The sequence below is a fragment of the Dipodomys spectabilis genome, unplaced genomic scaffold, assembly GCF_019054845.1.
Source record: "Dipodomys spectabilis isolate Male_0828 unplaced genomic scaffold, ASM1905484v1 ptg000043l, whole genome shotgun sequence".
Lineage (NCBI taxonomy): Eukaryota > Metazoa > Chordata > Mammalia > Rodentia > Heteromyidae > Dipodomys > Dipodomys spectabilis.
Window position 1 is genome coordinate 16,530,227 of NW_024870720.1, and position 14,258 is coordinate 16,544,484.

General features: G+C 47.2%; 1 protein-coding gene across 1 annotated transcript in view; it reads left to right on the forward strand.

Moving 5' to 3' along the window:
• Cracd (capping protein inhibiting regulator of actin dynamics) overlaps nt 1-10,936 on the forward strand; it is a 108,302-nt gene extending 97,366 nt beyond the window's left edge. The window contains exons 8-12 of the mRNA XM_042678455.1: nt 110-558; nt 937-3,089; nt 4,545-4,735; nt 6,022-6,184; nt 8,041-10,936. Coding sequence (XP_042534389.1) covers nt 110-558; nt 937-3,089; nt 4,545-4,735; nt 6,022-6,184; nt 8,041-8,201 — 3,117 coding nt within the window. The 3' untranslated portion in view covers nt 8,202-10,936. The remainder of the gene's footprint in view (nt 1-109; nt 559-936; nt 3,090-4,544; nt 4,736-6,021; nt 6,185-8,040) is intronic.
• The last annotated feature ends 3,322 nt before the right edge of the window (nt 10,937-14,258 follow it).

The window sequence follows — 14,258 nt, forward strand, 5'->3', positions numbered from 1 at the left end:
AGGAACACCGGTCCCAAGGAGATTAGGGCCATTTGCATTGTGAGCTGGAGGAGTGAGGAGTGTCTGTGCAAAAGGTCCAAGGCTAACTGTGTCCCTTCCTCCATGCTAGGACCGACAAAATGACACAGGCATCTTGGAGAGTCAGTCCTCACTGGACCAGAACGGGCACCCAGGAGAAGACAAGCCCATCTGTCATGAAGAGGAGCCAGAGCCCCTGGACTCGGAGGAGGAGAAGAGACGCCAAGAAGACTACTGGCGAGAGCTTGAGGCCAAGTGCAGACGGCAAAAGGCTGAAGCCGCGGAGAAGAGACGCCTAGAAGAGCAGAGGCTGCAGGTACTAGAGAGAAGGCTGTGGGAAGAGAACCAAAGGCAGGAGCTCCTGCAAGAGGAGGCTGAGGAGGAAGGCCTGAAGCTGGAGTCAGAAAAGGGACAGCAGCGGGGCCTGGAGGAACAGAGCTGCCAAGAGCAAGAGCAGAGGGAGCAGGAGGCTCAAGAGCACTTGGAGGCTGCAGAGCAGAGGCGTCTACGGGAGGAGGCCCAGCAGCTGGAGGAGCTGAGGTGGCAGGAGGCAGAGAGACAGCGGCAGGAAGAAGAAATGAAGGAGATCCAAAGGCTTGAGGCCCTGAAGGCTCAGCAACAGGAGGCTGAGAAGCGGAGGCTGGAGGAGGAGGCCAGGAGGCTGAAGGAAGAGGAGACCAGAAAGCTGAAGGAGGAGGAGGCCAGGAGGCTTGAGGAGGAGGCCAGGAGGCTGGAGGAGGAGAAGGCCAAGAGGTTGGAGGAGGAGAAAGCCAGAAGGCTGGAAGAAGAGAAGGCCAGGAGGCTGGAAGAAGAGAAGGCCAGGAGGCTGGAAGAAGAGAAGGCCAGGAGGCTGGAAGAAGAGAAGGCCAGGAGGCTGGAGGAAGAGAAGGCCAGGAGGCTGGAGGAAGAGAAGGCCAGGAGGCTGGAGGAAGAGAAGGCCAGGAGGCTGGAGGAAGAGAAGGCCAGGAGGCTGGAGGAAGAGAAAGCTAGAAGGCTGGAGGAAAAAAAAGCCAGGAGGCTGGAGGAAGAGAAAGCTAGAAGGCTGGAGGAAGAGAAAGCTAGAAGGCTGGAGGAAGAGAAGGCCAGGAGGCTGGAGGAAGAGAAGGCCAGGAGGCTGGAGGAAGAGAAGGCCAGGAGGCTGGAGGAAGAGAAGGCCAGGAGGCTGGAGGAAGAGAAGGCCAGGAGGCTGGAGGAGGAGGCCAGGCTTCAGGAGCTGGAGGAGGAGAGGCTGCGGCGGCAGGAGCAGGAGGAGCAGGAGCAGGCTGGGCAAAGGGAACAGCTAAGCAAGCTTGGGGAGATGGAGGCAGGGAGGCCAGGAGACAGGCCCCCGCAGCTGGAGGACAAGGACAGCAGGCAGCCGCCCAGCGCGACGCACAGTGACCCGGAGGAGAGGCCGGAAGACCGAGGAAGCCCGGCACCCCAACGGCAGAGCGGAAACCCGGAGGAGCTGCAGGGCGAAGAGGCGGAGGCGGCCGACCGGGGTCCCGGGACGGAGGGCCGGGGAGCAGGACCGCGGCGGCCGGCGGAGGCGGACCGGGAGCGGCGGGTGGAGGAGCTGCGCTGGCAGGAGGTGGACGAGCGGCAGAGCACGCCCAGGCCCTACACCTTCCAGGTGTCGTCGGGCGGGCGGCAGATCCTCTTCCCCAAGGTGAACCTGAGCCCGGTGACCCCGGCGCAGGACGCGGGGCCCGGGCCGGCCGCGGCGCCCCCGGCCCCCCGCGCGGGCGTCCTGCCGTCGGCGCTGAGCATCCCGCACACCGCCATCCTGGTCACCGGGGCGCAGCTCTGCGGGCCCGCCGTCAACCTGAGCCAGATCAAGGACACGGCCTGCAAGTCGCTCCTGGGACTGTCGGACGAGAAGCGACCTCCGGGACCCCCGGGCGCCAAGGCCCGGCCGCCCCCCGAGGCGCCCGGCAGCGCCGCCCTGGCCGAGTGGGCGTCCATTCGCTCCCGGATCCTCAAGAACGCCGAGGGGGACGCGCGCGGCGGCGGAGACCGGGAGCCACCCCGGCCCGGGGACGAGCCGGCGCCCCGGGGGCGGTGCGACTCGCGGGGGAGCCTGCGGCGGACCCCGCCGGCCAACGTCAAGTTCTCCATCATGCCGGCTTGGCAGAAGTTCTCCGACGGCGCTGGCGAGACGTCCAGGCCGAGCGCCGAGGCCGAGGGCAGCAGGAAAAGACCCGGGCCGGGGCCTGGAGAAGAGGCCGCAGCGCCCCAGGAGCCCCCCAGGAGCCCCGACCAGCCCGACGGGCGCCCGGAGCCCGCCGACACCTCCCAGGGCTGCAAATTTGCCAAAGACCTGCCGTCGTTCCTGGTGCCCGGCCTGCCCGCGGCGCCCGGGGGGGACGGCGAGACCCCCGACGGCGGCGGCGGCGGCGGCGGCCCGGCCGCGGCGGAGCCCGCGGGGCCCGGCGCCCCCGAGGAGAAGGCCTCGCCCTTCGGGATCAAGCTGCGCCGCACCAACTACTCGCTGCGCTTCCACTGCGACCAGCAGGCCGAGCAGAAGAAGAAGAAGAGGCACAGCAGCACCGGGGACGGCGCGGACGGCGCCTCGGGGGACAGGGAGCCCCAGGCCCCGGGCGTGGCGGCCAAGGCCGGCCCGGCCCTCCCGCCGGGGAAGAAGCCAGCCCCCGCCTCCCGGAGGGACGGTGTCCCAAGCCCCTCCGGCGGCGGCGGCCTGGCTGCCCCGGGCCCCCAGACACCCGCCGGCAGCCCGGCCCCGGCGGCGCCCGAGCACGACAAGGCAGCGGCCCGAACGCCACCCGTGCAGAAGCCGGCCCTGGCCCCCAAGCCCACCGGCCAGACCCCGCCCTCGTCCCCGCTCTCCAAACTCAGCAGGCCCTACCTGGTAGAGCTGCTGGCGCGGCGAGCTGGGAAGGCGGACAGCGAGCCGCCCAAGGAGGCCCCGGAGAGCGGCGACCCCCAGCCCCCCTCGCCGCCCCCCTGCGAGGACAGCAAGGGACAGAACGGGGATGAGGAAGAGGGGCCAGAGAGGAGACCCCCTTCCTCCCCGCTGCTGCCCGCCAGTCAGCAGGAGAGACCGGCCCAAACCCCGGAGGCAGGGAGGAAAGGTGGGTAGGGCCGTGGAAGGCGCAGCACCCACCCCGTGATCAGAGCCCCAGGCTCCTTCCTCTCCAGCCGCGTGCGTGCGTGCATGTGTCCCGGGCTTGAACTCGGGGCCTGGGCACTGTCCCTAGCATTTGTGTTTTTTCTTTCTCAAGACCAGTGCTCTACCGCTTGAGCCACAGCTCCACCTCTGGCTGGTTGCTGGTTAATCAGAGATGGTCTCGGAATTTCCCATCCAGGCTGGCTTTGAACCCCAATCCTCACATCTTTAGGATTACAGGTGTGAGCCACCTGGCACCTGCTCTACCCAGTATTGACATTTTGAGTTTTCGAACTGCTGTTGAATTATTCTAGATACAGAAAAGACCATGAAAGCAAAACATACCTGTTTTGGCACTGCCTCCATTCCCTGGGGTTTTGCTATTCAATGTGCTGCTCTAGGCTGAAGAACTTTGTTCTTTCCTAGAAGGAAAGAAATACAAAGTACCAGTTGGACTTGCATCCCTTGTCTGGTCACTATATTCCAGTTATGCCCAAGGGTGGCCAATAGTTACCTTTGCCATAGTCCTGTCTTCTCTTTCCTGTGTAGTTTGTCTTTCTCTGCTCTTCTCTGCAGTTCTCTGGGTGGTTGTGAAGGAGAAAGTTTTCCTGTTCTCCCTACTCACTGTCTTCTTACAGTGCTGGAGATTGAATGCAGGGCTTCTCCCATGCTAAGCAAGTGCTCTACCAGTGAGCCCTTTTTCCATTTTTGAGAAGCACTTGTGTGGATATTGATTATAGGCATGTGCCACCATGTCCAGCCTCTCTCCATTTTCATAGCAACCTGATAAGTCAGGCACAATGTCATTATCATTTCCACCTAAGTCACATCTGCTCCTATCGGAGCCCAGTTCTCACTCTGATGCCAAGGTGTTTACTCCAATGCAGAGGGGGAATGAGAGGACTGAGAACAGCTTCCACCTGTGCCACCTGCTGATTGGCCTTGGACAGGACACCTGTGCGCAGAACCCTAGTACTTCCATCAATCAAACTGGGCATTGGGCCACAGTCTGTTTCTCTGTCTTCCCCAGGGTCCCTAGCCCCCAGCAACCCCATTAGATAGAGCAGTGCTTCTTTTTCTGCCCTTTGAACACTAGGATTCAGTAAGATAGATGTTGGTGAGGACAAAAGCCTCCATCACTAAAAGTAACTTTCATTATAGCAATGAAAAGCAGAACATGTGTATCTGTAAGCTTGGAATTTCCTAACATGAGTTCTTTCTCTTCAGAAAGAACTCCTTCCATTTCTCGGGAATGGCCCTGCTTCTCTATGATTGTACTGATTAAAGATGTTACCCAACACTGGCATCCCTCGGGCATCAGCATGTTTCCTAGGCTTGATAGTACATCATAAGTTTTTGTGGGTGAGGAGCTAAGTCAGCAGTTGATGTCACAGCAAACCTCTTCTTTCTTTTTGTCCAGACAAGCCCTTACTTCAGAGTAGGCACTCCTTAGATGGCTCCAGACTTACGGATAAAGCAGAAACTGCCCAGCCACTGTGGATAACATTAGCATTGCAAAAGCAAAAGGGGTTCCGCGAACAGCAAGCGACTCGAGAGGAGAGGAAGCAAGCCCGAGAGGCCAAACAGGTAGAAAAGCTGTCCAAAGAAAATGTGAGTAGCCAGCCTGCTCTTCAACAGTGATTTTGTTGTGTTATGTGTGACTGCCTTTTAGATCACAAGGATTCTTGTTATGGGTTTTTTGTTGTTGTTGTTGTTTGCCACTTATGGAGCTTGAACTCTGTGACTGAGCACTGTCCCCCTCAGCTGTTGTGCTTAAGGCTAGCACCCTACCACTTCCGCACATCTCCTCCACATTTGTGTGTGTGTGTGTGTGTCTGTCTGTCTGTCATCTGTGGCTAAGTGGAGATAAGAGTCTCATAGACTTTTCTGCTCTATCTGACTTCAAACTGCAATCCTCAGATCTCAACCTCCTGAGTAGCTAGGATTATAGGCATGAGCCACTGGCACAAGTAAGTTTTCTAAAGATGCTAGCTGATGGTAGGGTTTACAAAGGGCAGAGCAACAAATAAATTGACCAATTAACTTTGAAAGGTGGGAAGTGTTCTAGTATGAAATTTGGTTTGGCTTCATTATCCCCTTAGGAATACCAGATTTGGCAGAATTGGTGATGTAGTTACAACAGGGGACACACCTACCAGTTACAATAACTTTAGTTGCTCTTGACATTGTTTTGGCTACACATAGTCAACTATGATGGAAAATCCCCTAAATAGTCACTTCCTCAAACAGTGTGATGAAATCTTTTGTCATCCACACTGCATTCCTGCCTAGGAACCAAATCATCCCTTTTCCAGTGTATCTGTACTGCATATGCTGTTCACCTTTGTCACTTGATCGCCATCTTGGTTATTACATATACTGGCAATACTGCAGCCCCGTAAGAATGGTCCCAAGGTGCAATTCAGATGCATTCAAATTGCCAAAAAGAAGTTGTAAAGTATTTCCTTGCCATGTAAAGGTAAAAAGTTGATGACTTAATCAGGAAAGAAAAAATGTCCTCAGCTGATGCTGCTAAAGTCTAAGGATAAGGGGTGTATGTAAGTCAGTGCTGTCCCTGGTTTTAGGTATCCCCTGGGGTCACTGAATATGTCTTCAGATGAAGGGCAAGTATTGTATAAGAAATATAAACAGGAGGTGATCTGAGCAGAAAAGGTAACCAGGAGCTTGGTTCTGTAGCCTGAAGGTACCCTTTCCTCCTGGGCACATGACACTCAGGTGCTTTGTTGTTGGAGGCTGGGCTTGCGCAGACAGTGCTTACAAGTGCAGTCCAGCTCCTCCTAGGTCAAAGTTGGTAGGTGGAAGTGCTGAAGTATGCAAAGTCAAATCTTTCCATGTCATAGGTTAAAAACATGCTTTCCCTATCTCTGCCCTGCCAGGTGAGTGTCAGCTCACAGCCTGGAAGCAGCAGTGTCAGCAGAGCAGGTTCCCTGCACAAGTCCACTGCTCAGCCAGAAGAGAAGAAGCCCGAGACTGCAGTGTCCAGGCTCCAGCGCAGAGAGCAGCTGAAGAAAGCCAACACTCTTCCCACGTCAGTGACAGGTAGAGAGCAGATCCATTTCTACTTATTTTTCTACTGTGTTGTAAGTAGCACACCCTTAGGCATCATGGAGCACAGAAACTTTGACACTGGTAAAGCCCATTGGATAAAGACTATTAGGAACCCTCTATCAGTAGTACGACGGTAAATGTTTAATTCAGCTCCCTGGGGGAGAGGAAGAACACTGATTTGTATCATTTACCATGTGCCATGATGTAAACACTTCCTCCATGCTGGTTCGAAGCTAGCAGTGTGACATCAACTGGCTCAATAAATCTGGGAACATTTAACAAGTCAGTATGAGCCTGTAGTCTGATAGTTTTATTAACTTGTTGCAGCAAGAAAATCTACCAGAAAAACTTTAAAGGAAGAGATAAGAGCCTAACAGGATTTGAGTGGTGGTAGTATACAGTTTAAATACAGTTTAAATGGAGCTGCATTTTGATAGGCTCACACCAAAGCAAGTTGGACGTAGAGGGTTGACAGCAAGTCTAAGCTGAATAGACTCAGGGTCTGCAATGCTGGGTGAAACCTCCTACCTGGGGTTCTGCATCTGTGTTGCAAATGGAAGCTACTTCTGTGTTCTGGACCCACAGGGCTCAGATGCTCCAGGTAAAAGTGACTACTGATACGATTTCACATAGCAAGTTTCTGACAGTCTGTGACTTTACAAGGTAAAGTTTGTAGTACTGTGTCCTTGATTGACAATCTCAGATTTTTATAGTATCACATAAAGCAAACATTTAAAAATACTTTATTCTGTTAAAAGAATAAAATGATCCAATAATTTCCAACTGCTTCCTTATTACAAATTGCTTTGAGGCTGGATGGATCTGAACAAGACCCCTATTAAGGGTTAATGGGACACCTGTTTCCTTGCTCACCAAACTATTCTCCAGAGAGCATCAGTCTAAGTCCATTGCTACTGTTGAAATAGGATACCTCAGCCTGGGTAATCTATAAGGATAGGAGTTGTACTTTAGCTTACGTATCAGGATACTAGGAAGTTCAAGATTTAGGCAGCTATGTCTGATGAGGGTCTTGTGCTACTTCAAATTTGGTAGAAAGTGGATGGGTAAATGGGTGCAAATAGAATAGAGAAAAGAATAATGAAATCATGTTACATATAGATATGGGGAAAAAAGACATAGTTACTACTGGGGGTACACATGTTATATTTTATATTACTGTAACTTCTGTGGGCATTATTTCTTTTGATCTTACAGGAATTTAAGAGTATTAAGTGTCAGAATGAGGAGGGAAACTAAAGTGAAAGTTACAAAGTTGAAGAGGTCATACCTTTCTCTGCTTGATTGGAAGTATTGAAAGGGCTATTGTAACTCAGAACAGCCCCATCATAACAAAACATTGTTCTGAGATGTGTCATCTCAGTCAATCAGTGTTTCCTCAGTTCAAGAAGCATATGTGCATGTGTGACCCCAAGAAGAGATGTGAGCCCTCTGCCCTCACACAGCCTTCCACAGAAACCTACACTCTAATATAGAAAGTAGTATGATCCAAAGGAATTGCTAGCCAAGACTGTTAAGTCATGAGATTGAGGAGATGGCTGGGGCTCAGGTGGAGGGAGCTGGTAATCTAACTAGCTTGACAGATCCACACTGAAGGCTCTATCTTTGTCTTTATAATTGACTGGCTGCATACCAGAATTCCAAAATTTGCCTTTAGGTTCTTGCTTGTCATGCAGGCACCTGTGTGTAAATAAGGAGGCTCTATTTTTCTTTCTGAATATGTCTCTCTCTAGATAGGTATATATTGTCAAATCATGTTGTATACAATAAGCACATACAATGCTGTTAATTAAGTGTGGTCCTCTCCTTTTCCTTCAAAATGAATCCAGTGGAGATCTCAGATTCAGCTCCACCAGCACCACTGGTAAAAGAAGTCACCAAGAGGTTCTCCACCCCAGATGCTGCCCCTGTGTCCACAGAACCAGCCTGGCTGGCTTTGGCCAAAAGAAAAGCAAAGGCTTGGAGCGACTGTCCACAGATTATTAAGTAAAAAGTGATTCTTACTTATTCCTATTACCAATTATTGGCTCCTCTCTTGCCCTTTTTATTTATTTTTTATATGAGTAAAGAACCAAGCTAGGGAAAAGACGCATGTTTTATAGGCTCTAAAATAATGTTTAGGAACTGAACTGGTGGTGTTCATTGTAAAGAGTGTATTTGCACAACCCTGGGTCATGGTGCCTTGAGCTCCCCCTAGTTCTCAAGAGATGGTTCCTTCTGTCCAAGGGACCTCAAGAAGCAAAATCTTCAACCAAGATTCCTCAGGAGAGCCTGCCACGTCCATTCCATGGCCCTCACACACGCACACACCATCCAGAACACATGCTTTTGCCAATCTCCATGATGTGCTTTTGAGTCTCTACACTTGATTTCTTCTATCCAAAACATTTGCCCTACCATGTTTGCATATTCTACCCTTTCTACAGTAATGGTGAAAGAATTGTATATAGATAGAACAAGAATGTCCATTCTCCTGAATGCAAGAACAGGGAAAACATCTGTGCCTATGTTTGTTTTCATCAGTTTCCCCACCCTGAAGCTGTAACCAGAAGAGAGGTCTACTCCTCTCCCACACTGTGGGGTACACGGTGATCAAGACAATGTGAGTCCCCATTACTGGTACTTCCCTAAGGACATGGGGGACATTCAGCCTAGTTGGCTTCTAAGGAACATTTTTATTTGCTATGGTGAATAAATTACATATCAGAGAAGAAAAGAAGGTGCATATTCTATCTCTGAGGATCTCCCATTTAGTAGAGTGGATCTTCAGATGTCCAGGAGGCACCCAGATCCTGTGAGGATGTTGTGGGGAATGTATTCTAGCAAAAACTCTTCAAAGAATTCTAATCTATTGTAAAGGTTAAAAATCTTCAGCTACACTGACTCTAGTGTAATCAGACTGATGGGGAGGCCCATTCATCCAAAGCAGCAAAATGAGACAGGAAAACACAACCATCGTCCAAACCAGCTATCAACTTTATATGGGGCTAAAAATTCCCTTTGGTCTTTAGGGAAAGCTAACAGGAAGATTTAGAGCCTTTGTACTAAGGACTCCTTAAAAAATGGGGTTTTTCCCTTTGCTGTAATCGAACCATTCATATTTAGAGTTGAATGTTCAGTAGCATTTACAATTTAGAGCATTCACCTTGCTACCTTTACAAAATATCTCAGAGTTTAAGTGGCCTTGTTATTATCATACACAAAGAAGGGACCTGGCAGTTTCAAAGCCACATCTTTTTTCTTTTTTTAAACTTTTATTTCCCTAAATTTGCTCTACTGGAAACATAGACATACCAGCAATCCCTCAACCACATACTGCTGACACTACCTTTACATTTCATGGCATTGCCATCACTCTTAAGATTCTTATTCCTGAATATAGATGTGAATTCTTTGTCTAGTGTAGGGGGGATTACGTCCTTTTTCCTCTCATTATAACATTTTATAGTATCCACAATTACTTTCCTTTATGCTTACTCAATATGCAATGTGCTGTTATTCTATCATTTACCTTAAAGAATATCAGCAAAGCTGTTTACCTTATAAACCATTTTCTTTCTAGGAAAAATGGCTCAGCTTCACTGTAGTAGCTGGCATGTGTGGTCAAGTGGGTAGATGTACTCTTACAAGTTGGATTTAATACTATATATACTGGATTGTCAGACAATGTTAAGAATCAGTGTAACTTTTCTATTGCTACTGGAAGCAATTAATATTCTACTGCACGTTTTCCATGATGTTCACTGATGTTCACTTCTAATCTTATATGTAAGCATTTCTTAGTTCAATGATTTCCTCACTAATATAACACTTTTTAATACACATCTTTCAACCTAAAGCCCTGGAAGTATAGTACTACAGTAATTCTTCCAAGTTGACTTTTCTTTCTATCCTATTAGCTTTGGACTGTTACAGTTTTGGCAGGGAACAAATGGGGAAAGAAGATCATTCACCAAGAATGGTAGACGAGTGAACCCTCTCCTAGCACAAACACCACTGAGCCCATACCAAATAGGAAAAATGCCTCAGTTCATAACATCTCACCAAAGTCTTTAAAGAAGAGTCTACTGAGGGAAGGGCAGTCACTACCTATCCTAACAACCTCTGAAGGGTATATGTTTAACATTTCATTTACAAATCATCCCAAATTTGCACTAAATACCAATGAAGTGTTATTTTGCTTTAGTTGTGTTGCAGTCTTTTCTGAGCAACAAACTATGTATGGGGAAATTCTGTAAAAACATATAAAAACTTCAAGACTTTTTTAAATGAATGATTGCTATGTTAAATACATAAGCTTTTTTTTTTTAATTTAAATTTGTTTTTCCTGGCAAGGTTATAGATGATTAAGCTTGTTCATAGTTATATGTATATATATAGTCATATATATATATATATGACTAGAGAGTTTTTTGTTTACTTTTTTAATTTTTCAAGTGCAATTGTTTCCAATACAGAAAATAATTACTGTTAAGCTATCATTTTTAGCAAGTTATCTGCAAATGTATAGTATGTATTCATTGTCTCTTCTTGTGATGTTTAGTTTGCTTATTTTAAAGCAGAAACACTAGCTACAAGTGTCTTGTAATATTTTTACCAACAATAAAAATTAAGTAGAGACTTAATGAAAACACTTTAGTGTGATTCCAATATTATTTGAGATTTTTGAGTGTAAAATGTCCATAAATGAAGGGAAAGATCTTTCAATAAAAAATACCAACAAGACCTTTGGCATTAATGGAATTTCCTTCATAGTTTTTTTCAACTTTGATGATGTTCTACAAGCAGTCTCAAATTTATCTATCTTTTGATGAACAAGAAAAATTACAAGGTATGAGACAGTACTTATTTTTTCACTATGTATTTTGGGGAAAAATAGTCAATAGTGGCAAATGCAAATGTTTATCTCAGTCCTAAATTGGAAATTAGCCTACAACCTCCTTACACTGAGGGCCAGGTACCACCACCACCAGCTTCCTCTGAGAACTTGTGGGCAATGTGGCTTGGAGTCAACTGCCACTGAGCCACATGGCAGCCCAAGCTGAGCATTTAGAGCTTAAAGAATAGCAGCTGTGTCTTTACCAGTGTGGGCTGAAGAACTGTGAAGATGTTTTGAGTTACATAGCTAGGAACAATGAATGCCTAAAATCACAATATGCCAAATTGTACAGCAAACACCTTTTATTCTACATTATTAGCTCATTCCAAAATACCAAATAAGCTGGGAATACATCTCAGAAGCAGAGTACTTACTGAGCATGCATAAACCGTGAGTTCAGTCCTTAACAACATACACACCAAATAAAAAAATCATATTTGATAAATTAATTAGCCTTTTGCAGAATTAATTACCCTGGGTAAGTTAGTAAATGGTATGTCACATTACTGGTTCTTTTAAGTCACTAAGTCTAGCCAAACATAGGCTCTCTAGAAAACCAAAACATTTACAGGACTTATCCTCATCTGATTATGGAGACTGAAAAGCTTCACCATCTGCTGTTTCCAAGCTGGAGACCCAGTAATGCCTATGGATACTTCAACTTGGTTCAAGTCCAAACGCTCAGAATCAGGGAAGCCAATGATGTGTAAGTCACAGGCCTGAGAAGCAGGGAGAGCTAGCATCTGCTGGTGTAAGCCCCAGAGTCTGAAAGGCCCCAAACCAAGAACTCTGTTGTCCAAGAGTAGGAAATCTAGTTTCTCCAGATTAAGAAGAGAATTTCTCCTCCTAAACTTGCATTGGATTGGATAATGCCCATCCATACTGACTCACTGGTCAATCAGGCTTATTCAGTGTCCTAAATCAACCTCATACAAATCTGTTCTAGAAACATCCCTACTTACAAATTCAGAAACAGTATTTTACCAGCTATCCATTTTACTGTTGTAATAACTATCAGGACTAGGGAGCTTTTTTTTGTTGTTGTTGGTCATAGGGCTTGAACTCCAGGCCTGGGGGCTATCCCTGAGCTCTTTTGCTGAAGGCTAGGGCTCTACCACTTTTGAGCCACAGCGCCTCTTCCTGTTTTCTGATCGTTAATTGGAAATGTGTCTCAGATTTTCCTGCCTGGTCTGGCTTTGAACTATGATCCTCAGATCTCAGCCTCCTGAGTAGCTAGGATTACAGTAGCTTGAGAACCTTTTTTTCCCCCCAAATGTCCATTTGGTTATTTATAACATCATTTCCTGGCCACATAAAATTGTCAATATTGGACTGGGAAGATGGCTTAGTGGTAGAGTGCTTGCCTAGCAAGCAAGAAGCCCTGGGTTCAATTTCTCAGTACCAAATAAACAGAAAAGGCCAGTAGTAGCACTGTGGCTCAAGTGGTAGGGTACTAGACTTGAGTAAAAGCAGCTCAGGGACAGAGTCTAGGCCCTGAGTTCAAGCCCCAAGAATGGCAAAAAAATAAATAAAAAAAATAAAAAATAAATAAATAAAAAAAAATATATGTATATGTAGACAGATGGTCTTTATTTGACCAGATCTGATGAAAGCATACATTTGTCCTATCATATACCAGATGGTTTCATAGGCCTCACATGGACCTTACAAAGATCAGGCCAGATGTTCCTTACAACCATATACCACAGAGTAATTTGTAAAGAATAAAGGTTTATTTGACTTATAGTTCTGAAGGCTGAGAAGTTCCAAGCTCAGGTAGCCTCCTCTGGTTATGACTTTGCTGCTGGGGACTCTCCAGAGTCCCAAAGGCAGTTCAGGGCAATGCAGAAGCTCCTAGCTGTGGTCTCTCCTCTCTTTTTCTTTTTTTTTTGAGGGGGGGGGGCAGTCCTGGGGCTTGAACTCAGGGGCTGGGCACTGTCCCTGAGCTTCTTGTGCTCAAGGCTAGCACTCTGCCACTTGAGTCACAGTGCCACTTCTGGCTTTTTTGTGTATATGGTACTGAGGAATCAAATCCAGGGCTTCATGCATGCAAGGCAAGTGCTCTACCACCTTCCCAGACCTTCTCTTCTTATAAAGCCACAGTCCCAGTCAGGGGCTGGCAGCTCATGCTTGGGATCCTAACTACTATGGAGGCCAAGATCTACGAACCGAGGTTTTTGAAGCCAATGGGAGCAGAACAGTCCATGAGATTCTTATCTCCAGTTAACCACAAAAATCCAGAAGTAGATTTATAGCATAAGTGGTAGAATGACAGTCTTGAGCAAAAAAATCTAAGCAAGAGCACATTGCACCAAGCTCAAGACCCAGTGTCAGCATACACACAAAAAAATTAATTAAAAAAAAAAAAAGCTGGGCACTGGTGGCTGCCTGTAATCCTAGCTACTCAGGAGGCTGTGATCTGAGGACCATGGCTCAAAGCCAGCCTTGGCAGGAAAGTCTATTACCTACCATTAAACACCAAAAAGAAAGCCAGAAGTGGAACCATTGCTTAAGTGGTAGTGCACTAGCCTTGAGCAAAAAAAATCTCAGGGATTAGGGAGGGAGTCAGGAGGGGAAAAGTGGAGAGAATGAGGGAAGAGGTGACACGGTTCAAAAAGAAATGTACTCATAACCTGATTTACGTAACCGTAACCCCTCTGTACATTATTTTTACAATAAATTTTTTTTAAAAAAAGCTCAGGGACAGTATCCAGGCCCGGAGTTCAAGCCCCAGGATCAGTACGCACGCGTGCACACACACACACACACACACACTCCAAATAAAGCCATAGTCCCTTTGGATTAGGGCCCCACCTTGTGACATCATTTAACTTAATACCCTGAAGGTCCCACCTCCACATATCACATCAGATTAAGTTTCTGAAACTCTCTTGACACCTCATAATGTGGATTAATCTTCCATGAGTTTTGAGATCATTCAGACCATAGCAGCATCCTTTACATAATTTAAAGCAAAAGCTAAATATACTGATGTGTTTTACCCTCTCTGTCTGAAAGCTTAGGCTACTCCTATAGGAAGTAAATATGGTTCTTCTCTATTGTAGTACAAAAATTTCTTAGCCAAAATATAATCTTCAATGTAAAACTATCTACATATTGTATAATGATAAAATATTTTCAACATCTCACAAGCATATACTTATTGGA